We start from the raw sequence: 27,770 nt of genomic DNA, 5'->3' as shown, positions 1-27,770 counted from the left end.
AAATTTATAAAATAAAATGAAGAATTAGGGCAATTGGCAATGCCACCAGTGTCTTAGCGAAATACCCATATACAATCGCAGCTATGTTCACAAAGTAAAAATCTGTAAAGCTGGAAACTGTACAAAAAGTGTGTAGCTCTATTAATTGGAATAAAAAATGCAGTAAAAAGTGTGAATTAAGAGCGGAAATAATATACAAATGGCTATCCAAAAGCCAGGCGAGTGGGCGAACTCACTTTTAGCCCGTTTCGAAGACCAGGTGAGCGTAAAACATGAATTTTCACTCGGTTTCGCCCAGGGCTCCTGTATAGCTATGCAAAAAAGCTGTCAGAAAATGTCCCTATCGATTGAAAAACTTCCCACTGTGCGAATGCGATAGCAAGTGTGTGCGAATGAAATAGTTGGCGTTTGTTATTGTTTTGGGAAATTCATTTGTTTACGTTTTGTTTATACCGGCTGGTGTAGTGGTCGAGTGAGCTTATGAATGAAATTTGATTAGACGTACGAAGTTTATGAATGAATCGCAACTGCCAATGTAAATGAAAAGTGAAAGTAGGGAAATTTTAACGTAACGCCACTAGTTGCAGCGCATGAATGACAGAATAAATGAATGGTTTTACGTTACACTGAACCAGTGAATTGTCGAATGCGTACGCAAACTAAGGGAAATTTGTAAGTGTATTGGAATGTTTTTGTTTTTATATTGGTTTGCAACAATTTCGTAGGCGTGTGTATTATTTTCGCTTTTAATGAAATGTAGTTTGGTATGTATTGAAATAATGAACATATTCATAGCTTTGAATTTATGATTATACTTACTTTTTTCCAATAACTATTTATTATAGCTGCCCAATAAAATTGGTTTGCATGGCACCCAAGCGCGATTGAGTCAAGATCAGCTGACTGCCTGTCTTATACAAATTTCTCGTTATCGCTTCTCACTAGTTATATCTGGACTCACCAAAATGTTGCAACGAGTTAATGAAGCGGTAATTTTCATAAATTAATTCTAATTATAACTCAAATTGTAAGAATTTTGTTTAATTGTTCTTTGCAGTCTATGCAAAGTCGTCACGACGCTGAGCGTTGTTATTTTGAATCACTAGTCATTATATTAACAACTCTGGAACGTTGCTTGGCTAATCAGACAAAGGATACGGCACGTTTTGAGGAAGCAATGAATGTTAAATTACTTTTACGTGAAATTTCGCAATTCATCGATGTACAGAGTGATAATAATCCAAATGCAGCACAGTTGAAAGCTATTGCTTCAAGAGTGCTATTCGCACTTTCACAAAATCATTTTTCAGCTGTATTTAATCGCATATCAGCGCGTATACAAGAGCTGATCACATGCTCAGATGAGAATCCTGATTGTTGTGACATTGAATTAATACAACATATTGACATGGACATAAATAAACTAACAAAACTTTTGCATGGTTAATTAAACATAATTTGCTCACTTTCTCATTTAATCAATTCGATTTTTTTTTTATATATTAGTGACCAAGTCGAGATCGAAAAAGGCGCCACCTTTGATATTGTTACATTCGTTAGAGAAAGCCATTTGGAACTGGATCGAATATCATCCACATGAATTTCAGGATCTGCAACGCGGCGTTGCAACAAAGGATATTTCAAGGTACAAAAGCGTGGGAATATTTAAATTTTTTTCTACTTAAACTTGTGTTAATTTTTCAGTTGCTGGGAAACATTGCTGGAATTTGTTGAAGCATATAAAGCTGAAAACAAGAAAAATAAGACCACCGTCTGGCCACTGCAAATGCTATTGCTTATACTAAATCCAGTAAGTTCACATTTGCTGTCGACATTTATCAACACAAACTTTATTTTTATTGTTTTTATTTATAGAGCTGCTTGGAAGCCACTGTCAATGAATTACAACAATCGGAAAAGGAGAAAGATAAAGAAAAATACAGAGATAGAGATAGAACGTCGCTAACGCAAAACTCTGCGCAAACTGCACGTGATAAAGAGCAATCTGCTAAACAGTTTATTGAGGGTATTAAACGTGGTTTGGGGCCACACTCGCCTTCGAAGCAAGTGACAGAGTATGCAGCTATTGCTTGTGTGAAACTATGCAAAGCCTCAACATATGTCAATAACAACGATTCGAATAATGTGCTCTTCAAATTAGTGCAGTATGTCATTAATGATTTGAAAGCATTGCTTTTTAATCCGGTCAAGCCATTCTCACGTGGTCAAGCATACAATTATGCTGACATTGAGCTTATGATCGACTGTTGGGTTTCACTATTTCGCATAAATCCGCACAATATCGACACATTAAAGGTCTGTCTCAATTTGTCTTCACCGCAGGCGTATCACTTTGTAATTGTCTGCTCGCTGCTAAGGTAAATAATATTAATATGCTCATGAAATAATTAAAAATTAAAAAACCAAAATTATTTTTGGGCCCGCCATAGTGTACATATTGTAAAAAATGATTACGATATCTTACGTTTTCAACAGATTAACACACATACATGTGGATTTTCGTCTACAAAATAAAAACTGTTTCCGCACCATCCATCAGCCAATACTATCATGGTGGGCCAAAACCAATGTTGTACATTATCGTTCGGCAGAATTGCGCGCACTCTTTACCGATACCTTGAATAAGGCCACACAAGGTTATATTGCGCACACGCCACTGCGTATGATAACATCGCTGACGCTGAAGTCGAAAGATACACAGAAAGGCTTAACGCGTTCCGAAGAAGGACCTGCACATAAAATGTTACTGCTTCTTTTGGTCCGGCTTATACATGCTGACCCGATGTTGCTTTTAAATGTAGTTGCATTTAAATACATATATTTTGAAATATGTTTTTTTTTTTTAAATACAAATTTCTCTTCACTTGCAGACACAAGGCAAAGTGGCGCATGAAATGCAAAGTTCCTCACTCGAACTCATCAATGGCCTTGTGAGTCTCGTGCACCAACCCACCATGCCCGATGTAGCGCAGGAAGCTATGGAGGCATTACTAGCTTTACACTCATACGATAAAATCGAATTATGGAATCCACAGGCGCCAATGAATTGTTTTTGGGATGTCAGTTCGCAGGTGCTATTTTCAATTTCACAAAAACTTATACAACACCAGATTGCCAACTATACGGATGTGCTGAAGTGGATGCGTGGTATATTGAGTTGTCGCAATGACTATCTGCAGCGGCACAAGAAGTACGCACTGGTCGGTCATGAGCTGCAAATCTGTCGGCAGGCGCGCATTAAACTGGAAGTGGTGTTCTTTATGTATCTGTGGTCAGTCGATTTGGATGCAGTGCTCACGTCACTCTCCTGCTTTGGCCTCTTATGCCAAGAGTCGGATATTTTGTTGACGGCTGATGATTCGGCGACTGTGTTACCTGTTGCCAATTATCAAATCTATCAGGAGCTTACACAGTTAGCAAGCTGTGAGTTTTGCAGCAATGTTTTTATAATAATAACTATTGAAAATTATTTGTTTCTGCTTGTTACAGCGGATACACGCATCTGTTTTTATGAAACTAATCATGGCAATGCATACAGTGAGTGGACTTTTTTAATATAATTTTAAATATATAACATATATATAATTTTTGCAATGTTTTTAGACCGTCTTGCTCTGCAACGACGTATGATGAATTTGTTGCGCAAAATCGAGCACTGTGTTGATGGTGTACAAACAGCGTGGGAAGAGACCTTTAGGTATTGTAATCTTTTAATTTTTTTTAAAGTTATATTTTCAAATTCCTACCTTTTGTTTAAATATAATTTTTTGGTACAAATATATTATTTTATTTTAAAACGCAGAACTGTTTAAAAAAAAAATTGTAATATTTTCGTTTTTTTTAAGTACTCCCTAAATTTTTTATAATATTTCTAATTTTTACAGATAAAATTTTTTTTTTCAAAAATAGTTGTTTTTTTAAATAATTTTTTTTAATATTTTTTGATTTAAAATATTTTATTTATTTTTATTAAAATTTTTTTTTTAAATATATATCTTTTTTTCAAAATAATTGCTTTTAAAACTTTTTTTTAGTGATTTTTTACTTTTTAAAATAATTTATTTTTTCATATATTTTTTTCAAAATATTTTTGTTTTAAAATAATATTTTTCTTCCGAAAATATTGAAACATTTATTTTATTTATTAAATAAGAAAAATTTGAGTTTCTCAATCAGGTTATTTTAAAACCTCATTTTGAAACACACATTTCTAATGCTTTCATTTGTTTCGAAATTCTTATTTTCGCAATAGTTATATATGATTCAATTTTATTTTTATATATTAGATTGATGCACACATATGAATTTAAAATTTTCAAATTTGGAATTTTTTTAAGTTAATTATAATTAATTATTTCTTGAAATATTATTATTATTATTTTTTGAAATATTATTATTATTTCTTGAAATAGTATTATTATTTCTTGAATTAATTAAAATAATAACTTTTTTTTTTTAATTCTTAATTTTTACAAATATTAATATTGATTAATTGATTTATATTTATTATTTCAAAAATCGCGAAGTTCCTACTACTTTCTTTTCTTTCAATAATAATTTATTTATAAATATTTTTTCCAATATTTTTTAAATAACTGTTTTAAATTATGCAATTGCTTGTTAATAATACATTCAAAAGTCATATGTTTTTATCATCAGTATTTTATATTCTTAATCAGTTTTTTTTATTATTAAATAATTGAAATATTTTTCGAAAAATACTTTTTTAATAATTATTTTTGTTTATAAAATTCAAATATTCTAACACATATTTCATACTTCTACTTTATCGATTTTTTTCTCACCACTGTAGAAATTGGGAACTCACCAGCAAAGTATTGCAAACATATCCCAAATATAAAAGTGACGACATCCAAGCAGAGCTCTTCCATCGTGGCGTTGGCAAGCGTCGCGCAAGTCATCAAAGTTCGGAACATGATTTAGAAGAACACATCACTGAATGGGCCAACATGACATGGTTTCTTCTAACACTTGGCGGTGTGTGTCTGCAAAAGCGTTTGGCTTCGCGTTGGAAGCAAATGCAGTTACAAAATAATTCCGCAACTGCTGGTTCCAGTAGCGGTATGCCAGCGACGGGCAATCTCTTACAGTCGCAAAACAGTTTGGCGCAATCGCAGAACACTTTAGCAGCATCAGGCAGTTTGACTTCAATATCCTCAATACCAGCTGTATCGCTCTATTCGCTCTACTCATGTTCCACCAGTTCCGGACGTGGTTCTCTACTGCATCCCAGCACCATATCATTGACTACTATAGTGCCGGTGCCACAGCAAGATTTGCAATACTGTCCGGTGTCACAGTGAGTATTTGTTGTTGAGGAAACTCGCAAAGTAAAAACCTTCACACATTTTTAATTTTAATCGTTTTTTTCTTACGTTCCACAGATTCATCGGTCAATTATTGCGCTTGCTGGTGTGCAATAATGAAAAAATTGGTTCTAATATTCAGAAAAATGTGAAAGATTTAATTTCAGAAGAAATGACGCCACAACTTTATCCCATAGTTTTCGATCAAATACGTTCGATAGTTGAGAAATTTTTTGATCAACAGGGGCAAGTGAATGTCTCCGAAATCAATACCGCCTTCATCGATCATATTATACACATAATGATTTCGATATTAAGTCCTCGACCCGTCAAGGATCCGAATAATGAGCAAGTCGCTGCTTCCGAGTACCTGAGTGTGACGAGCATTGAAGGCATGATGCTGGGCATTGTGCGTTATATGCGTCATCGTGAAATGAATGTGTCAGGGATACGCGCCAAAGCGCACCTATGTAATTTAGTAGAGATAATGATAAAACGTCGCGATGATTTAGCTTTCCGGCAAGAAATGAAATTTCGCAATAAATTAGTAGAGTACTTAACCGATTGGGTTATGGGCACCTCACACCAAATAGTACCCACACCCAACGAACCACCGCCATCAAAGTGAGTAGCACAAATTTATTAGAGACTTAAATTTAGTAAACACAGGGCATAATAGCTAAAAAGCGATTTGAGTCATTGGCAAAAGTGTACTTGCAGTATAGAGACTGAAGCTCATAACTTTTTTTCCCTAAAGTCTAATCCGTTGGATTAATATTCACAAAAAAGTATGAAAACCATGAACCAACGCTATAATACCCTTTACTAGTACAAAATATTTCATTCATGAACTTGAACTTGGTTGAATCTGAACAATTTCTTCGCAGATTGAACTGCTACCTTAGATAATAATTCATGCCAAATTTCATGAAGATATTTCGTCAGATAAAAAAGTTTTCCATACAAGGACATGCTTTTAATCGTTCAGTTTGTCTGGCAGCTATACGAGTATGCCACAGTGGTCCGTATTATTTCGGAGGCTGTTCTGTTTGTTTCCAGCAAGTCTATGTAGCGGTAAATTTGGCGAAAACATTGCAGCAGCATCCTGCTGGCTTGAAAATTGTTGGGATCCTAGTAAACCTCAGTGGATATACCTAGACGTCTAATCAACTGACTACTTAGACACATTCACAATTTTTTATATTTTAATTTTACTACAAGCAAAATCTCCTTCTTATTATGTGTTAAATACATTTTTTTTCTTAACTTTTCAGTCCCGCTGAGTTATTCCGTGAACTCGATATAGCTTGTATGGAAGCTGTAGCCGCTCTACTACGTGGACTACCTTTGCAACCAGAGGAATCCGATCGTGGCGATTTGATGGACGCGAAGAGCGCACTATTCCTAAAGTATAACACAACGAATCCATATTCCGTTCACACATTTACATTACTAGCTTTTTTTTTTCTCATCTCTCAGATACTTTACGCTTTTTATGAATCTCTTAAACGATTGCATTGATAGCACTGAGGCAGAGAAAGAACTAAATAATCCACCACTACTCCCACCGCATCCGCCTGTTAATGGCAGATTGAGCATGTTACGCTTTTCCACCATACAAGCGATGTCAAATTTGCTCGGCGCCAACATCGACTCGGGTCTGATGCATTCCATCGATCTTGGCTACAATCCCGATTTACAAACACGCGCTGCTTTTATGGAAGTGTTAACGCGCATCCTAAAGCAAGGTACTGAATTCGATACGCTCGCCGAGACTGTGCTGGCTGATCGATTCGAACAGCTAGTCCAATTGGTTACAATGATTAGCGATAAGGGTGAGCTGCCAATAGCGATGGCATTGGCTAATGTAGTGACCACTTCACAAATGGATGAATTGGCACGTGTGCTGGTAACACTATTCGATGCCAAACATCTGCTTTCACCGCTCTTGTGGAATATGTTCTATCGCGAAGTCGAAATATCCGAATGCATGTCGACACTATTTCGCGGCAATTCGCTTGGCAGTAAAATAATGGCATTTTGTTTTAAAATTTACGGCGCAAATTATTTGCAAAACTTATTAGAGCCGCTAATACGACCGTTGCTCGATGATCCGACCACTAGCTATGAGGTGGATCCAGCTAGGTAAGTTATATTAATGAAATTAGTAAATATTGTGATTGGTTGCAAAATTCATTTCTACAGACTGGAGCCCGGTGAAGATTTGGAACGCAATAAAGAAAATCTAATATTGCTCACCAGAGTCTTCTTTGAAGCGATACTCAATTCAGTGGATCGTTTTCCCTCACAATTACGCTCAATGTGTCACTGCCTCTATCAGGTGTTGAGCAAACGTTTTCCCACCGTCTTGCAAACTAATATCGGTGCAGTGGGCACTGTGATCTTCCTACGCTTTATAAATCCAGCTATTGGTGAATATTTCCCTCCCGTTAATATAAAAAAAAAACAATCACTTATATTAATCATGCACTCACTCTACTTTCCAGTCTCACCCCAAGAACTCGGCATTGTTAATCGTCAAGTACCCGCTTCGGTGAAGCGTGGTTTAATGTTGATGTCGAAAATCTTACAAAACATCGCCAATCATATTGAATTCTCTAAGGAACAGCATATGGTATCATTTAATGATTTTCTACGCTCACGCTTTGAACAGGGTCGTCACTTTTTCGTACAAATCGCCTCGGATTGCGAGACGGTGGACCAAACATCGCATAGCATGAGTTTCATCTCAGATGCCAATGTTTTGGCACTGCATCGCCTGCTGTGGACACATCAGGAGCGCATTGGCGATTATCTCTCCAGCAGTCGTGATCACAAAGCTGTCGGCAGACGTCCTTTCGACAAAATGGCCACATTGCTGGCTTATTTGGGGCCGCCAGAACATAAACCAGTGGATTCACAGTAAATAATTAATTATGATTTGAAAAAAATAATAATAATTCTTATTTAATTTAAGTTCTGTTCACTGCAGCATGATGTTCTCATCCTATGCGCGTTGGAGCTCTATTGACATGTCATCAACGAACTTCGAAGAGATAATGGTGAAACATCAAATGCACGAAAAGGAGGAATTCAAAAGCATAAAATCCATGAATATCTTCTATCAAGCTGGCACAAGTAAAGCTGGATTACCCGTGTTTTACTACATTGCAAGGCGTTACAAGTGAGTAGTGTGCGCTAGCGCTGCAAGTTAAACAATTAACATTAGTTACATGCTGACTTGACAATCATTTGCATGGATATACTCGGTATATGTTTTTTGTGCTTATACACAAACAATAAAAAAAATCGTCATGCAATAGTAAGATCTCGTCTGTACTCTTTCGGTCAGATCGTGAGTGTACAAATAATCCGGTTTACAGCCGGTTTTATATAATTGGTATTGACCGTCCAAGGACTGTTATTTCAACGATCTAACGCAGCATAGCCGTTTAAGTGTGCTGAAACCGTTTTCTCTAATTAAAATTTTTTTTTTTATTATTACCACTATGTTTAGCGAATTTTCACCTTTCTACTTTGTCACTTACAGAATTGGTGAAACGAATGGCGATTTACTGCTCTATCATGTAATACTCACACTCAAAGCATTCTGTCACTCACCTTTCGAATTGCTCATAGATTTCACGCACACCTGTTCGGATAATCGCTTTCGCACCGAATTTTTGCAGAAATGGTTTTGTGTGCTGCCAACCGTTACCTATGAAAATTTATACACCATTTACATTTACAACTGTAATTCATGGGTGCGTGAATATACGAAATTTCATGAACGCATACTGGCGCCGATTAAGGTACTTATATTTGTAAAAAAAAATTTTTTTAAATAAAAATTATTTTATAACTATTATTATACCCATAGAGTGATCGCAAACTAGTGTTCATCGATTCGTCCAATAAACTCAATGAATACATCGACACTGAACAACAGAAACTGCCAGGCGCCACATTATCGCTAGACGAAGATCTCAAGGTATTCAATAACGCGCTCAAACTTAGCCATAAAGATACCAAAGTTGCTATAAAAGTTGGACCAACTGCATTGCAAGTTACAGCAGTGGAGAAAACCAAAGTACTCGGTCACTCAGTGCTGCTGAACGATGTCTATTATGCCTCCGAAATTGAGGAAGTTTGTCTGGTGGATGATAATCAATTTACGCTCTCCATAACGAATGAAAGCGGTCAGCTAAGCTTTATACACAACGATTGTGATACCATTGTACAGGCCATAATACATATACGCAATCGTTGGGAGTTAAGTCAACCGGAATCGGTGACGGTGCACCAGAAGATACGCCCTAAAGATGTGCCCGGTACACTTTTGAATATGGCATTACTTAATCTAGGCACCTCAGATCCCACCTTACGTTTAGCTGCCTATAATTTACTCTGCTCACTCACCTGTTCGTTTGATTTGAAAATTGAAGGTCAACTATTAGAGGCACACGGTTTGTGTATACCATCGAACAATACAATTTTCATTAAATCCATTAGTGAGAAATTAGCCACCAATGAACCACATTTAACGCTCGAATTTCTAGAGGAATGTATACAGGGTTTTCAGCGCAGCACAATTGAGTTGAAGCATTTATGCTTGGAATATATGACACCGTGGTTAAATAACCTATTGAAATTTTGTAAATCCAACGATGATGCCAAAAAGCTAAAGGTCGCACAAATTTTAGATAAATTAATTTGTCTTACAATTGAACAGAAGGAGATGTATCCATCGGTGCAGGCGAAAATTTGGGGCTCTATTGGTCGCATACCCGATCTTATCGATATGGTGCTGGACAATTTTCTACACAAATCGATAACATATGGTTTGGGTTCGCCGCACGTGGAGATTATGGCCGACACGGCTGTAGCGCTCGCTTCTGCGAATGTGCTGTTGGTCTCGAAGAAGATAATAACGCGCATGTGCCGCGTCTTGGATAAGACCTGCACAAATCCAACACAGTTTCTGGAACAGCATATGATGTGGGATGATATAGCGATACTGACGCGTTTTCTACTCATGTTATCGTTCAATAACTGTCTTGATGTCGTAACACATTTGCCATATCTATTTCATATTATCACATTTTTGGTGAGTAGTTAAATTGAGTGTTTTATAATTCTGTTTGTGTTAATTTTGCAAATGATTTATTATTGTTTTTGTAAGTGAATTCTTTTTTAAGAAGATGTAATGATATCAAGTTTCTTCTGCAATATGCGGATCGTTGATTAAAAATCATTTATTGTAAAGTGAGGTTAGAGAATTGTAGATTGCTCGCACGACAGTCTTATGTTTATACTTAACGGCAACAGTTTTGAATTTATATCCGGTCAAGAACTATCAAAATTATTGCATCCGCTATTTGTAATGTGTAATGGTGTTTGGAGTCAGTGGTCCTTGACTAGAAGATCTAATCACCACCCATTGCAGATGAAGTGCTCGAGTTGCCCCGAGAATCTAGAGTGACGTATTGTAGCAGGTTTCTCTGAATCCCCGCATGCCGTTTACAAGCCCTTTGCATGACCAGCGAACGGCACTGATATAACAGCTCTTTTCCTATGGTCCGACGCCGTCAAAACAGCACGTTTCCTGAGAATACCGTTAGATGATTTCTATGACAACCAACCCGCACCTTACAACCTAAGCGGGGACTAGATAATCGCTACAACAACAACAACAATTAGAAGACAGAACTAAATCGAAGCTTATTCATTAAAAACCATCTGGTTTCGTTCTTGATATGTTAATGAAATCGTAGCATTTTACAACTTTATTAACGTGTCAATCTAATTTGTTGCCAGTAACGTGTCTTTGTTCTTTCCCTGCTTTGTACGGATCATTTGAAGTTTTGTTGTCCTACTGTACTTCGCTCTCATGGAGTGTAAATGTCTACCAATAATTTACAGATGGTTCTACAGTACCGGCATAAGCCTTAGCAAAGTTCAAATTTTAAAGACTTGTATTTTCCCCTACATGGACTATTGTATCTACATATCGTTTTATATATTCAATGTATGTAATATAACCTCACTTTCAAATTTCGAAAAGTTTGTATCATACTTTATTCTCTTTCATTTAAACTGATAAATAGAACTGTAATTAACACTCCATTCTCACCCACCCTACTAGATCTGCTCCGGCTCCGTGACAATGCGCGCCTCCATACACGGTCTCGTCGTCAACATCATACACTCGCTGACTACTTGCACTAAACCAACTTTCTCCGAGAATGCAAAGCGTGTGCTCCGGCTGGCACTCGAAGAAATCTCACTATACAAATTCTATGCTCTATTCGGTATAAGCAAAGTCAAATCGGCCGCTGTAACAGCCTTCCGTTCGAGCTATCGTCATCCATCCGACAGATGGTTGGGCAATGAGCGCGTCTGTCAAATGCTACCAGCTGATGTAGAGCGAATAACATTACCCTCATTGGAAGAGGTGGTTGATTCATTGTCGGAGATCATGTCGGTTTGCATGCCCGATGTGCCAGATTGCCAATGGCTGGAGACATGGACGACATTGTCACGCAGTTTTGCCTTCTGTTACAATCCCGCGTTGGAACCACGTGCGCTCATAGTTTACGGTTGCATTAGTAAAAGCATAACCGATCAGGAAGTGAAACAATTATTGCGCATTTTGGTTAAAGCGCTGGAATCATTCAACGACATTACACTAATTGAGGCTATCGTATTGTGTTTAACGCGAATACAACCTCTACTGAGACCTGTTAGTTAATAATAGTCGTTTGATTTCATAATCTCAAAATCATATATATATTATTCTATATTTGCTTCACAGGAGTCCCCCATACATCGCGCTCTATTCTGGGTTGCTATCTCTGTACTGCAGCTGGACGAAGTATCGCTGTATGACGCCGGCTTGGCGTTTCTCGAACAAAATCTGCATACATTGGAACGTCAGGGTTGCTTCGATCACGAGAGCATTGCCGATGTTATGATGCAGACACGCGAAAAACTTGAGTGGCACTTCAAACAACTCGATCATGCAGTTGGCTTATCATTTCGCAGCAATTTCCACTTTGCACTCGTCGGTCACTTGTTAAAAGTATGATCCATTTTCGTGCTTTGCGAATTGATATTATATGACACTATTTAATTTAATTTAATTTTTTTCTCTCTTTTAGGGCTTTCGTCATCCCACACCTTCAACCGTCTTTCGCACATCCCGCATACTCGGCACGCTGCTAAGTCTTGTCGCCAAACCTTTTCATCGCGACAAATTCGAAGTGACACCAGACAGCGTTGCCTATTTGACGGCATTGGTAGCTGTTTCCGAGGAGGTACGCTCACGCTGCCATGTCAAACATGCTATACCGCGTTGGACCACCGATTTGAGCATTATGGAAAATGGCGAAACGATCTTTTATGGCAATCAGAATGTATATGATGCGCTCTAATGTTCTAATATAATTATCAATAAAGCTATGTATCTTACAGACGCTCGGCATGTCGTTACCACGTCGCCAAAAGTCCTGGGATATTCTTGATCAATCCGCTTTACAGTTTGCGCGTCATCACAAAGGACCTACACATCAGGTAAGCTACTATTGTATGTGTGTGTGGTTTTATTTTATTTTCAACAATTTTTATTATTCTCATTTATTCAATCTAAGTAAAATATTTTTAAAATACTACCCACTATGCTACCCTACTAGCTATTTATAAAATTGTTGCTTTGACTCGGTTGTCGGCATTCCGAAAAACAATCGTGCTAGTTCGTATTCATTTAATCTTCAACGGGGTGGTCAGAAACCAACATTACCCATGCCTAGACTCTCAGAGCACATATTGTGTTTAAAGTTCGTGCTTTAAGTAGTTCTAATGTCGACCACTCTTTGAAGTGTAGGATCAACGCGAAGTCTTTTTAGTTTTGTTTTCATTTTCAGGCGCTAAGTAGAATCGTTGTATGAAAAAAAATGCCTCGAAAAAAGAGTAACGATCACGAGGTTGCAGATTAAGCGAATATATTCTCGTATATTGAGAACAAGCATTTTTCTTAGATTTCAGTAGGTAGGAGTTCTCTTCCAGCACACTACAGAGCATCGAACGTTAGCTGCTTAGGGCACTGGTGTAAAAAGTTGACCTAGATGAAGTTATCACTGGTATTATTTCTCCCTTACTCCGTTTCCATTAGTTTTTGATCAGTAATTGGATTGATCTTACACTCAAGCAGTAGGTATTTCTCTTACTACCACTTGCTACATAGCGATCGCAAAAGCGTTAGATTCTTAATTTTTCGATTTTCCTAATTTTAATTTTTTTTTTGTCGGTCAAATTATCTCCGCTATATTTTCCTGCAGTAAAAATATTTACGTCTCAAAATATCGATAATTTTAGACCTGCCAATATCCTCTTCCGATTCGTTATGATTTTCGATCACTTTTACCGTGTTTTGCATTTACTTTTTATTATTACTAGTTTGTTGTACCCTATTTGAAGAGATATCTTCATGAAACTAGGCATTCATTTTTTTCTCAAGCAGCGGTAGAAACTGACGGTTCAAAACCTAGTCCTTGTATAGAAAACTTATTTAGTTGAGATATATTCGCAAAATTTGGCATGAATTGTTGCCAAGGTAACGGTGCAATCTTCGAGGAAATTGTTCAGATCGGAACAATATAGCATATATAGCTGTCACACAAACTGATCGATCAAAATCAAGTTATTCTATGGAATACTTTTTCTTGTTTTTGTTTTTTTTACCCAGTTGTTCGCCAGCGTTCATCCAGCTTATTATTCAGTTTGGTAGACGTAAGATTTATGTCATTTTCTATATTTATCGAATTACATAAAGTATAAATCACGTAAAGTAATCGATTGAAATCTCTATTTTCTCTATTTTTATGTTGACAAATATATATGCGTTACGTAATCGAAATGAAAAAATACATGTTAAATTATTGCCTGCTAATTAATTGGTGCTTGCATTACATAATCGTAATAAATCGTGTACGCAAAACAAATTTCTAATATGTTCAACGTATTGTTACTTTTAATTTCAATTAAAATCGAATTTAATTTCACTAATTTGAATAATTAATATCATTAAAAACTAAATACATACCGAAAACAATTGCTCCCAAAACATTTTAATTCTCTTATCGTTTCTTTGTTTTGACTTACTTTATAATTGCTGTTTTAAACCACCAACAACAACCAATCAACTGCATGCGTCTCCCTTCTACTTCTCATCCACCCACCCAATTGATGATGAGCATTTAAACTTGCTATTGGAATTTATTTGTGGTTGAACAATTATAATTTATACTCGTAACTTTATGGTCGCTGCCTGTATTTGGGTTATACACGTATTTTTATTTGGAAAACTATGCATATGGATATGAAACTTTATGAAACCAAAATCAAAAAAAAAAAAATAAAAATTAAAAAAAAAAAACAATCGTCTAGAAGAATGCCAAAGTTTTGTTTAAAACACAGCGCTCTTTTTCGGTGCCAACAACAAAAGAACCGAATAATACGAGCACTATCGAAGAACGCCAGGTATTACGTATTGTGCTCTCTTCTCTTACTTACTACTAGCTCGTCCTTTTCTTATACTCTCATGAAATATGCTCTTCTAGCTCTTTTTAGTTGTAATTAAATTTTTCTTTGTACAACATTTTCATTTGTTCTATAAATGTTGGTGAATGTTTGAGCAGCACACAACACTCTTTGTACAGCACTTGATTTCGTGTTAAAAACCATTCTCTAAATATCTATGCACACACTACAAATAACGAATGAGCACGTAAACTATAAAAGTACTAGAATTATGCGAGAACACAACAGTTGTTATAAGCACCTCTTTGTCGTTCTCTTGGCACCCGCAAAGATTTTTATTACAAATGTTAGTGATTAAAATTGTATATTATTATTTATTTTTTATTAATTTGGTGCGAATAAAATTCATATTTTATTACTAAAAATTTTTGGTTTTAGCTTAAGTTGAATATGATTTATAATATAGTAGTGTAATAGTATTATTTATGATTATAAAAAAAAAAAAAAATTAATTACGCTTAATTATTTATAATTAATATTTAATTACATGAAAGTAAATTATCTGTGTTTCTTAAGTATTTGTTACTTATTATTCCAATTTTTATTTGAATGCCTAGTGGATATGTCTTTTTAAGTAATGTATTTAAAATTCGTAACACAAAGAATTATATTTGTGCTCGCTTAACATATAACATAGATTTTATTATATAGATCGATTTTTTGTTATATTTTATTACATTATTATTTTTAAGTATCTATATCCTACTCAGTGTATATTAAATTTGCGACGAAATTTGTAAGACCCAGAGGGAAACATCTTAGACCCTATAAAAAAAGAAATATATACATATAAATGATCAGCATGATGAGCTGAGTCGTTTTAGTCATGTCCGGCTGTCTGTTTGTATATACACGAACAAGTCCCGCAATTTGTGAGATATTGATCTGAAATTTTGCACACATTCTCCCCAAGAAGCTGCTCATTTGTCAAAACCGTCGATATCGGATAGCTAGATATAGCTGCCTTACAAACTGAACGATTACTATCAAGTCCTTGTATATACAAATTTTTTATTTGAGAAGATTATTTCACAAAATTTGGCATAGAATATTTTCGAAAACAACGCTAGAATCTCCGAAGAAATATTTCAGATCGGACCACTATATCGTGTAGCTGCCATATAATAAATAATAAATATAATTTGTATGACGTTTGCCCCGCAACCTAGGGTCTATCGTGCCCTCAAACTGACCGACCAAAAATAAGTTCTCATATATGAAACTTTTTTATTTGAGAAGATAACAAAATGTCTTCATATCTTTGCAATGGATTATTACTCAAGTTTACGTTCCCATCTTCGAACAATTTGTCGGGGCCACTATAGCATATAGCTGCCATATAAACTGACCGCTCCAAATCCAGTTCTTGTATGACAAATTTTTTCATCAAAACATCTCTAAAATCTTCGCAGAAATTGTTCAGATCGGATCACTATAGCGTATAGCTGTCCTGCAAACTGAATGAAACATTAACGGTTTTTTATCTATTTTTTATTTAATTCTTTTAGGTGTCTTATATTTGGTTGATTATTATTTTATTACTTTAATAATATTTTTTAATGTTATTATTACTTTAATTTATAAAAGTTGTATAATTTTAAAAAAAATTTTTTTTTTAGTGATGCTTACTTGAGTATTATGTGCTATAATTTATTATATGATATTTATCTATACCTTTGTTCATTACACATTATTTATTTTTCCGTTTTGATGTATGTTTTATTATTATTATTTTTTTTTTAATTTCCTTTTTTCAAATTATTTTTATTAATATTTAATTAAATATTTTTGTTTTTAAACTTACTTTATTTTATGTTTTTAATCTCTTTTGTACATTTTTTTATTAATGTTTAATTGCTTCATTATTCATTTATTTAGTTTTATTTTATAATTATTTTTATATTTTTTTCTTTTCTTATTTTGTTTTTTTGTTTGTTATTATATAATATTTTAATTCTTATTTTATTAATTTTTTCATTTAGTTATTTAGTTTTGTATAACTTTTAATAATTTTTGTGTACCCTTCTCCTTTTATCTTAATTCCTTTCCATTTTACTTTATTTCAGTTGTCTCTAATATTTAGTTAAATTGTTAATATCTTCTATGCTTGCTTCGCATGTCTATATAGCTTTGTACTTGTATGCACCTAAATGCCGAAATTTTTCAAATCCAACCACAAAAAATGTATTACTTGCATAAATACTTCCACAACTAATGTATGCCAATATAAAATTGTATTCTTTCTTCAGGAGCGTGGTTCCCGTTCATCTGTTTCCAATGAGTCCAATGTACTATTAGATCCCGAAGTGCTCTCCGATTTGTCCACACAAGCGCTGGTATTAACCGTTTTGGCCACATTAGTGAAATATTCAACAGACGAGAATGAGACACGCGTGCTATATCAGTACCTGGCCGAGGGTTCGGTCGTATTCCCCAAAGTATTTCCCGTCATGTAAGAAGTGATTCAATCAAATGCCAATTTTTCGATATTAAATAATTTTTCTTCTTCTACCTACTTTTGAACTATAACAGACACTCGCTGCTAGATCAGAAGATTAACAATATACTATCAGTCTCACACGATCAAGTCGTTTTGAATTCCGTACAAAGCATCATACAGAATATGCTCGCCAGCGAGGATCCTTCACAGCAGCAACTACATTTCCTGCAAAGTTGCGGTTTTGGTGGACTCTGGCGGTTCGCTGGCCCATTTACCAAGGTACAGACGCATATTTTCTTTGTTTAATATATACAATAAAAAAATACTACTCTTCCCCAACCACCAGTACACCATGATGGGCGAATCATCTGAATTATTCGTCAACTGTTTGGAGGCCATGGTTGAAACATGCCTGCCAGGTGATGAGACTGTGCCGGTGCCGCCATCACCACGTCCATACAATTTGAGTTCGAGCCTCAGCAGTCTTACTTTAGGTTCACCAACTGATAAAGGTAAATTGTACACCAGAAAATATTTGCTTTTCACTAAGAAATCGAAAATATTTTATTATAACTTTGCATATAGTTAGTACATGACATAGTTTTTGAAATATATTTTGCTCTATTCTCCGTTGCATAACTTAGTTGAGTTCCGTTGAAAACTAACGTCAAAGTAATCATGCAGCCAGTTATGCACACAGTTATAAACTTTTTCTAACATTAACGTATTGAATGCGTCGTAGATACAATGCATTGCGCGGCAAATATTTTGTAGTTGAGAGTTTTGCTTTTTCTTCAACAGTACACACACACACACATACACATAATATTTTAAGCATAGCAAAATGGCACGTAATTAAAATTAAAAACTGTACACAATAGAGAATGCCATAGATGGCGATTATTTTAATATATATTTTAAAATATTAGAGTAAAAATTAATCGCATATATATAATATTCGAAAACAGTTAAACATATAATAACACAGTTATTATACAAAGTGTAAACCCTTCTTCACATTAAATTCTTACGAATATATTTTTTTTCTTTTTTTTGTATTCATATTCTTCATAATTTTTTAATTCTTCCATATATGCATGCATTTTTTTTATTCACCCATATTCGGTCCACCAGTATGCACATACATTTGTATAAATATAATACCGCTGAAGTCCTTGGTCTAAGCGAAAGATCGTGCTAAAAATAAAAAAGAGTACAAATGTTAACTAAAATACCGTCAAACTTTAATGACATCTAGTCCAACTAGCCATATATAGCTGCCATCCCAACTGTACGATCGGAATAACGTGCTTGTATGGAAAACTTTTTAACTTGGAGAGATATTTTCAAGAAATTTGAATCTCCAATCTCCGAAGAAATTCGGATTGGACCATTATAGCATATAGCTGCCATGCAAACTGAAAAATCAGAATCAAATGCTTGTATGAAAAACTTTTTCATTTAACGAGATATCGTCACGAAATTTGGCACGAAAAGACAACGGTGCGATTCCCAAAGCAAAATTTTAAATCGAAAAACTATAGCATATAGCTGCCATAAAACTTAATTAAAATCAAGTTTTTGTAAGATTTTTTTTTTGTATTTGTGAAGGGTATTATTGCTTCGATGCAACTAAAGTTAACGTCCGCTGTGAGGTTGTTGCCTGAATTAAAAGCGCTCGAATACACTAATGTCATCCGACAAGGCTCTACTTCAAACTTCGTTACGCGGTAGAACAATGATCCGTTAATTTTACAACAACCAAATTCACGTAAAAAAAACTACCGAATGACGACTAACGATTAAACAAAACTAATATTATTTTTAAGGCAATTATATTTCCCTTTCTCGCTGAATACAAATCATTTTGAAGAAATGTTTCTCAAATTTCAAGCTTCCACGGAATGGCAAAGACCCACCTGAAGCCTGAACCACAGAGAGCGGGTGATTTCAATAAGCCGAGTCCAGAACACCTCAGCTGTTATACGGATTGTGTTTTGAGTTATCTTTAATTTGTCTTCAATACGAAAATATTTTCTCTCTCTCTCTCTCTCTGAGTATATGATAATATAGGAACATAATTACCAAATTCAACGGAAGAACACGAATTTATTAATTCCTACCAGTCAAGTTAACATTTCTGATGAACTTCGCTAAAATCTTAGCATAGTTCTATAATGATTTAATGCTTGCTTCCTGATACTTTTGGTGCCTTTGTAAGAAACCTTAGCCGAGAATAAACTCGGAAAATCTCTTTGCGTAACAGCAACTGCAATTTGGCGTTGAGAATAGAGATTCCGAAATGAAATATGAAATAAAATAGTCTCTAGAGTAAAATATAATACTGCCTAACTTATTTTATACTACATTTTCCTATGCTCAATATCTCAACCGATTAGTGGAAAGCCTATATTGGTATATACCATACAAACGGGTGATCCAAGTAGAGGTAATTTTTTGAATAGCCTTTTTTTGACAGATCACGCGTGAGTCGTGTCTAGCTGTCATGTAATTTTTGTTCAGTATTTTTTGACATTTCATCATGGAAAGACTTACGTCTGAACATCGTTTACAAATCGGTTCACTTTCACGGTCAACAAAAATTCACGTTCTGTAAAGAATGTGCTTCGCGCGCTTTGCTCAACTTATGGTTAACATAATCGGTCTACTGAACGTACTATTAGCCACACCATCACCCATCTTGAGACCCAGCATTCATTAATTTATTATATTTGACCGATTAGACCACGTCCAGCACGCAGTGAAGAAAATATAGCGGCCGTAGCTGAGAGTGTACACGAAAACCGTGCTATGAGGCCCATTTCTGGCTCAATTGGTATATAAACAAGCAAAATTGCCGCATTTGAGACGAAGAGCAACCTGAAGAGATTTAAGAGCTGTCATTTCATCCAGAAAAAACAACGGTTTTGTGTGGTTTGTCATCGGTCCATACTTCTTCAAAAATGATGCCGGTGAGAACGTGATCGTCGATGGCGACCGTTATCGCGCCATGATAACCGACTATTTGATGCCTGAAATTCAAGCTCGTGCATCAATCAATGGATTATATGAATATTGAGAGAGCACTTCGGTGAGCAGATAATTTCACGTTTTGGGCCGCCTGTGGGGATATGTAAAGTCTAAAGTCTATGCGGACAACCTCGCTTCGATTCAGAAAACATCACGTGTGTAATTCGCCAGTTACTAGTCGAAATGAACTCACGAGTTATCGAAAATTGAACTCAACGGATGGAGCATCTGAGACGTAGCCGCGGCCAATATTTGAAAGAGATAATCTTTAAAAATTAAATGCCAAAGAATATTCTTTCGAATGTTAAAAAACGTTCCCCATTAAATTTGAATTTTAAGTATGTTTTTCTTTAAAAAAGTAGGGAACCTCGAAAAGAAAATTAGAAATGTTCATAATAACAATAGCAACAATAATGTTATTTGATTTGATGTTCAAAATTTTACTCTGCAATGTATTGGCAGCACCCTTGCCTACCTGGAAGGATGACCATTTTCCGATAAACGTTACTAAATTTTGATCTTTATCGAAAAATTCGAATATCCTTATTTATGGTAGTTTTCTAAATTGTCTCAATACACGCAAAACCAATAATTTCCTACATTAGTGTAATTCCGATATATGAACGTAATTTATTATAAGCTCAGTTTTTCATGTAAAGCTCATATTTTTCTTTTAATTTATTCATCGAATTGAACTATTCTCATTTCGTGCTCTAAAAAAGGTATACTTGTATATGTATTTGCATACACATTTCTGATGATTTGAATGTAAAAGATGAAACTTATTAAGATTTCTTTCATGCCACATTATCACACTTAAAAGACTATTATAATTACACATATGTATGTACATATATAACATATTATATATGAGAGTAAACGATTATGTTGCAATTGCTTATGAATTTTTCCCCTCCAATATTTTTCTTTCAATATCCGTAGCATTCTCATCGGAATCATTAGATCATGATACTTTTGGCGGCAGTGTTAGTTCCCTGCGCCGCGCTTCATGCAGCAAAGCACGCGTTAAACATCGAATTACCGATAGTCCAGCACATTAATTAATGTAAAACCAAACAAAACCCTAAAATCCAAAAACATAAAAAATTAAAAAAAAAGATAATATATTTTCATTCTTAACAGCTACGCACATTTAAAAGCACCAAATTGCATATAAAATGATTACAAGTATATATTTCATAAAATCAGCGCATAACCTAAAAAAAAACATTTTTTTTGGAATTTTCGGTAACCAGTTTTGAAAATTTTCATAGCTTCATCTAAAAAAAAAAATATTTAAATAATAATAAATTGAAAAAAATTTTTTTTTTGGAATTTTCGGTAACCAGTTTTGAAAATTTTCATAGCTTCATCTAAAAAAAAAAATATTTAAATAATAATAAATTGAAAAAAATTTTTTTTTTGGAATTTTCGGTAACCAGTTTTGAAAATTTTCATAGCTTTATCTAAAAAAAAAAATATTTAAATAATAATAAATTGAAAAAAAATTTTTTTTTGGAATTTTCGCTTGCAAGTGTTGAAAATATACACATTTTTAACTACATTAAGTAATATATAAATGCAAGCTGCAGTCAAACTCAACTAATGCTTGCTTTTAATTTACCAAGAAATTAACAAAAGCTTCACTTTTTTATTTTATTTTAGCACATAATCGCATAGATAACTATATTATTTATACGGTTAGCAAAGCTAAGAAAAATGTTAAACATTTTAAAAGCAAATACCGCTAATTCCTCTTACACACAAGATACGCTCACGCCGTGCATTCGTTTTGCAATAAAAAAAGTTCCAAATTTTAGTAGATTATTGCTTTATAATTGCCAAATATGGCATATGTATACTATATTGCTTGTATGTAGCATATTATTTGTTGTCAACTGTTGTTGGCATATTTACAATAGAAATTCCATACTCTTGTAAGCGTGTGGCAAAAGAACACTCGCTAAAGTTAGAAAAAAATCCTTCAAATAGAAACACAACAATCCACAATATAAATAATGTCTACCAGTTTTAACTTGTTTTTAATAAAACATAACGTTTTACTCTAAATATTTATATTTCGCATAAATACCCCAAAGTAGTATTAGCTGAATAACCGCTCAAATATCCCACTACCAAGATGTTAAGTTTTCCAAATTCGTCAGGTATCTTAACCCAATAAAGAACACTATTTTGGATAGAATACAACGCCAAATATGGTATATCTCTGCTTCACGATCTCACTTAATTCGTGAATTTTATCGAAGATTTTTGACTATATCACGTAATAAATTTGCATCACTTGAGTCAAAAAAAATTTCCAATTTATTAAACTTTAAATAGTCTTAAGGTCAGATTTAAATAGTTTAAGGTTTTAAGTCACACCTAGTGTGACAGCCTAAAAAACTTCGACATCTTAAATTTGGAATTCAAAAATAAACTACTGTTTTGAAGTTTTCAGGGTTTATTTCTACATGTTTCAAGAATACACAGAAAAATTTTCGAAACATTTTTAATTTTATTTTTTAAGTTATACGAGATCTCCGACGGCGCTTAAAAAAAATTTACTACTACTGCAGTGATTTAGGTCTTTTCCTTGCATGAAACCTAAAAATAAAAAAATTCTCGTTAAACTAGAAAGAATTCTACGTACAAATCAAACCCGATCAAAAAAAATTAATTCAAAATTGACAAAATGGCGGCGTTTTTTGATAAAAAAAAGTTTAATTTCACCACAAATTTTAGTCGTTTTTGGCCTGCCAAAATTGGATTTTTGATCAGATAAAAAACCGATAGGTGATTGTATGTAACAATTATATACAAAACAGGCAGACCAACAAAAGTTCATGATCGGTTCATTTGCCTTCGAGTTATCCCTGCAGCAATTTCGAGAAATACTGATAAGGCTGATTGAACCTGGCCGCTAAACTTTAGAAGGCGGTAACTCGAAAACTAATCACTCACTTGTTAAACTGTTATTTTACAAAATTTAACATACTCGTAAGTTTTATTTGTTTAAAAAAAATTCACAATTGAGAAGCATTGATATTAAACATTTAGAATATAAATAAGTTAAAATTTCTAAATCGTATTAAGCCGCCAACAGTTATGTCTCGTGCATATAATGTATAATATTTCAAAAATTTACTCCCAAATTAAATTGAGCGCACACTAAAAGCGTCAATAAAAGTGTGGAAACAACAAAACACTATAAAGCGCGTCAAATTATAAATATCCAATGCAAAAGTACATAGAAATAAGATATAATATTTTGTAATTAGAAGCTCACACGCACGCGCTCACACAACCAACTTTGAGAGAGAAAGAGAGAGGCAGTAATAGCGTGAGCGCTAAGTTTGGTAAGCGGCACCAAAAATATAATTCAATTAATTAAAGTGTTGCTTTTTTTCTTCTAAATATTTGTGCTTCTTTTGCCTTGCACTGCAACTATGACTCTACAAAGACTTACATCTATTCTCATATGTTGAGTTCTATGTTCAAATATTTTTCTTTCAATATTGATTGGCGTGCTTTTTCGTTTTTCGTAAGCTAAGAGTGAATATTGAGTTGTTGAGCTACCTTTTGCACGCAGTGTTGCATGTGTTTTAGTTTTTGTATTGTATAATTTTTTTTTCTCGGCATGGACCTTATTCAGAGAATTCTATGTGTATATAATTTCCTTTTAACTCAGCATGTGCCTGGAAATATAAAAATAAATATATATTTACACACATATACTATATATATATAGCATTTTGTATAAATTGTGAATAAATATAAAATATATACATTAAGGTTGGTCAAAAAATATCCGAATGTTTTCTTTTTCGCTCCAATTTTGTAGAGCAGAAAATCTCCTACAAAGCTACATAAAAGTTTTCAGATTTATAATGATTTTTTTTCATTGAGTTATAAAATTCAAAAGAAAAACACAAATTTGCCTTAAAATAGTCAAACTTCAACCATTAATCGCGGTTAGGTTTACGAAAACACCGTAATAGACCATATTTTAGAGCATTTAATTTCCTACAAAATCAATAAAACGAGATATTTTTTCAAGTAGTTGAAAGCGGTAAATGAATTGTTCTATCTAATAATTGGGGGGGGAAAAAATAGAAAACTGTAAGGCAGACTTCCCGTTACAATTAGGAGCTCATACTTGGAGAGGCTCTTTTAAAGGTGGCTGCCAACTAATTTATCAGAATGTCAAGCGAAAAAAAAACATTCAGTTTTTACCTACCCTAATATACATATATATTTAGTGAAATTATATAAAGTTGCATTTAATATTATTTTGAATTTAATTTGTTTTTTTTTTTATTAAATATATATTTAATTTAACCGAATTTAATATAACAAAAAATTTAATAGGGCGGTGCTTAAAAATCCCGTAAGAAAATACTTTTCAGTTTCATTCCCTCAAACGGCAATATGTCTGTCAATAATAGCACTTATAAATTCGAAGTTCTGATTCCATACGCCTGCCCCTGAAGATTCAGAAATTAATAATTATTTTCTAACTTTTTTTGTAAACACAATACATCAGTAACGTTGTGTGTATGTTGTGTAAAGTAAACAAAGTATCATGGCTAAATCAGCGCCAATTTAATTAAAATTTCATAGATATTTTATTCTACCATATTTGTATAGCCGTAGCATACGAGATCTAGAATTTAAGCACCAAGTAGTCATTGGTCAGCTCAAAATAAATATTATAAATTTCAAAAACCAGATAGACTACTAGGTAGGTATGTAGGTAGGTAGAGTACCATTCGAAATGGTCACTTTTCGCTTTTACACAAGCCCTAATCGATTCGGCCATTGATCAATGGCAGCTTGCACAGTCTCTATTGGCATTGACAACGCTGAGCCAAAGATTTTTTTAGACTCCACAGTTTTTGGTTATGTATTCCAAATACCTTACTCTTCAACTCTGACCACAAACTGTAGTCCAATGGATTCAAATCTGACCAATCATCTGCAGTTATTATAGCCAGGAATATTTATTTTAAGTCTCTGCTGGTTGAGTTTTGCCTTGTGTGCTCGAGTGGAATCTTGCTCGAATATCCAATGTGAAGAGAAGAGAGCATTGCTTAACGGCTTTTCCACGCCTTTTAAAACATACTGCTGGTACACTTTTGGCTCAGTTTTAACACCTTTTTCACAGAAATGAAGGGGTGTAATACCCTTACAGTAGACTCCCAACCAAACCATTACAGCAGCTGGTTGGTGACCACGTTTAATCCTTGGAATAATATTTTTGGCAGTTTCTGTGTAGATTTTGTCGTTTTGCTTATTAAAATCTTTTTCAACAGTCAAATTATTTCAAACTTTCATGGTCGTTGATCGCGTGTCTCTGAAGAAGCCGCTTGCATCTCTTGAGTGTAATAAGCCTTCAAGCGCGTTGTCAAAAGATGACCACAGTTGATCGACGAACGGCTTTAATGTTAAGATCATCTCGAATAAGTCCTGACAATGACCTGGTTGATATATCCATTTCACTTACATAATTTTCAGTTTTCTAGGGGGATTTCTGCGAATGCATTCGCGAACAGTTTTTATGGCTGAATTGGTTCGAACCACGCGAGGACCGACCACTTCTCTTTCTGTCATCAACTGTAAACGTTTGTGGAAAACAATCAATAGTACGATAAACAAACATTCTCGAAATATTAAGTTTTTTAAGAAACTCATGAATTTCACTTGCGCTTTTGCCACACTTCTGTAAAGCCATCACCACAATATGATTTCTTTACCTACCCCCTCCGCTGTTAATAAGCGAACGCCAACACTGAACTGATTATTATATATGAGTAGACACTGCTTATAACTTATAATAAAAAATAACGGTACTTTTTTCAGAAAATTAAAGTTGACTGATTTTTATGTTTAACAACCTTAATTTAATTTTTATTTCAAAAATTTTCATCTCCGGTTCAGTAAAGCTGGCTCTCAATGGATCGTGTTCAAAATCTGCTTGTCCTCGTTCTGTTTTGTTTTCTAGTTTCGTTAAAAATTAAGTCCATTATTTGTTAATACATTATACATAAACTTATGTTAATACCGGAGTTGCTTTTTATATTTCGGGATTTGAGAACAAAAACAAATATGAATCCCCGAAAATCGCTTCATTGTTTTTCAAAATATTCTTCTCGAAGCACTTTTGCCACTCTGATTGAAGTATATGCAAAGCATGCGTTCTGAACGCATCAACCACCTCTTCAGGTGTCGAATCACTTTGCGCACAGTATCAATAGTTTCCGGAACAACAACTGATTTTGTACGACCTTAACGAAATTGGCTTTGGAGTGATCTACGACCTCGATCCTTGATTGAGCTTCTTTGCCAAAAATTTAAAAAAGTTTATCGTTGCACTGTTACTGAGTTAATCAGAAGTTGTAAAAAAATAAGCACGTTAAAATTCCATTTTTTGGCCGAAATGAATATTTTAAGTTACTGTAAACAATACAAATAGCGCTCGTAAGTCAAATTGCTCTGAGTATGTATATCATCAAAAACGTGAAACTGAACGATAAAGTTGTGTTTGCCAAATCCCGAAATATAAAAGACAACCAACGCAAAAGGTGACAACGCCACTTTGCAAATTTGGTTTAAGTTATTCATATGCAATCGTTTTTCATTTCCAATTCGTATACGAGTCTCTATATACTTATGTATTTATCTTATTTATCTGTGTGTATTGTTATGTATATATAATATAATGCTTTGTGTATTTAAACCTAAATTGCATTTTCTAAAAGTCAAAAGTTGAAGTCTTCTTCTTAACTTTCTTTGTACTAAACATTAACTCTTCTCCCAACTCTTTTCAGCTGCATGAATAACAACCAGCCAACGCGGCCGACGTACAACATTATTCGCGCGAGTATTTCGTTTTCTAAACTTCTTTAAAAAATGTTTTTAAAAACCGAAGCAGCCAACACAAAAGCAAAAAAGCGGACGAACAAAGTAAGTCCAAATTAAAATTTGATGACCAAGTGAGAGACAGATAAGGCGAAAGTAGAAGACACGAATAAAGATTTCTACAAAACAATGTTAAGCAGGGATTGTGACAAGTACAGAGGCCATGAATGTGCCAAGGAAACGAAACTCACAGTGATACTTACATTACATTTTATGTATGTATGTGTGCGTATGTAACGCTGTGTGGAAGTTCGATTTCCACTTAAATGTAGGGTTAGGGTAGCAAGATTTTGACCGACAAAAGAAGAAATTGAACAACTTAACCACCAGCATCGAATTTAGGTGTAATAAAACAACAAAAGTAAAAGCAAAATTGAAACTAAAACTTAAAGAGAAAATGTTAAAAACAAACAAAAATGTGTGTGTGTTTGAAG

General features: G+C 34.3%; 1 protein-coding gene across 7 annotated transcripts; it reads left to right on the top strand.

Annotated features, from left to right (window-relative positions):
- The first annotated feature begins 108 nt into the window (after nucleotides 1-108).
- On the top strand, nucleotides 109-27,761 carry Nf1 (neurofibromin 1). 7 transcript variants are annotated; one of them, XM_036373263.2, is made up of 28 exons: nucleotides 109-259; nucleotides 846-989; nucleotides 1,058-1,442; nucleotides 1,507-1,645; nucleotides 1,705-1,810; nucleotides 1,876-2,378; nucleotides 2,497-2,818; nucleotides 2,892-3,444; nucleotides 3,511-3,558; nucleotides 3,625-3,718; nucleotides 4,835-5,341; nucleotides 5,427-5,972; nucleotides 6,623-6,757; nucleotides 6,828-7,493; nucleotides 7,554-7,780; nucleotides 7,856-8,270; nucleotides 8,326-8,532; nucleotides 8,899-9,160; nucleotides 9,229-10,455; nucleotides 11,494-12,090; nucleotides 12,163-12,429; nucleotides 12,509-12,763; nucleotides 12,822-12,920; nucleotides 14,793-14,885; nucleotides 17,195-17,397; nucleotides 17,478-17,664; nucleotides 17,732-17,897; nucleotides 27,246-27,761. In XM_036373263.2, the coding sequence occupies exons 1-28, from the start codon at nucleotides 200-202 to the stop codon at nucleotides 27,251-27,253; spliced, it is 8,421 nt and encodes a 2,806-aa protein (XP_036229156.1). In that variant the 5' UTR covers nucleotides 109-199; the 3' UTR covers nucleotides 27,254-27,761. The 7 variants fall into 7 exon arrangements, with proteins under 7 accessions (XP_036229156.1, XP_036229153.1, XP_036229152.1 ...); XM_036373260.2 differs by lacking the exon at nucleotides 27,246-27,761 and adding an exon at nucleotides 21,358-21,551 and having other exon boundaries at nucleotides 8,341-8,532; nucleotides 14,796-14,885; XM_036373259.2 differs by lacking the exon at nucleotides 27,246-27,761 and adding an exon at nucleotides 21,358-21,551 and having other exon boundaries at nucleotides 8,341-8,532.
- Nucleotides 27,762-27,770: the final 9 nt, after the last annotated feature.

This window comes from Bactrocera oleae, chromosome 2 (genome assembly GCF_042242935.1).
Source record: "Bactrocera oleae isolate idBacOlea1 chromosome 2, idBacOlea1, whole genome shotgun sequence".
Lineage (NCBI taxonomy): Eukaryota > Metazoa > Arthropoda > Insecta > Diptera > Tephritidae > Bactrocera > Bactrocera oleae.
Note: the sequence above shows the minus strand (reverse complement) of the source record. Positions and strands in the feature narration are given on the sequence as shown.

What these genes read in the sequence shown, in the direction of transcription:
- Nf1 (XM_036373257.2), top strand. Translation starts at nt 200, where the DNA reads ATGGCTATCCAAAAGCCAGGCGAGTGGGCGAACTCACTTTTAGCCCGT. An exon ending in AACGAACCACCGCCATCAAA is followed by an intron (nt 5,973 to 6,622) that starts GTGAGTAGCACA and finishes TTAACTTTTCAG; the next exon opens with TCCCGCTGAGTTATTCCGTG. An exon ending in TACATTGCAAGGCGTTACAA is followed by an intron (nt 8,533 to 8,898) that starts GTGAGTAGTGTG and finishes TGTCACTTACAG; the next exon opens with AATTGGTGAAACGAATGGCG.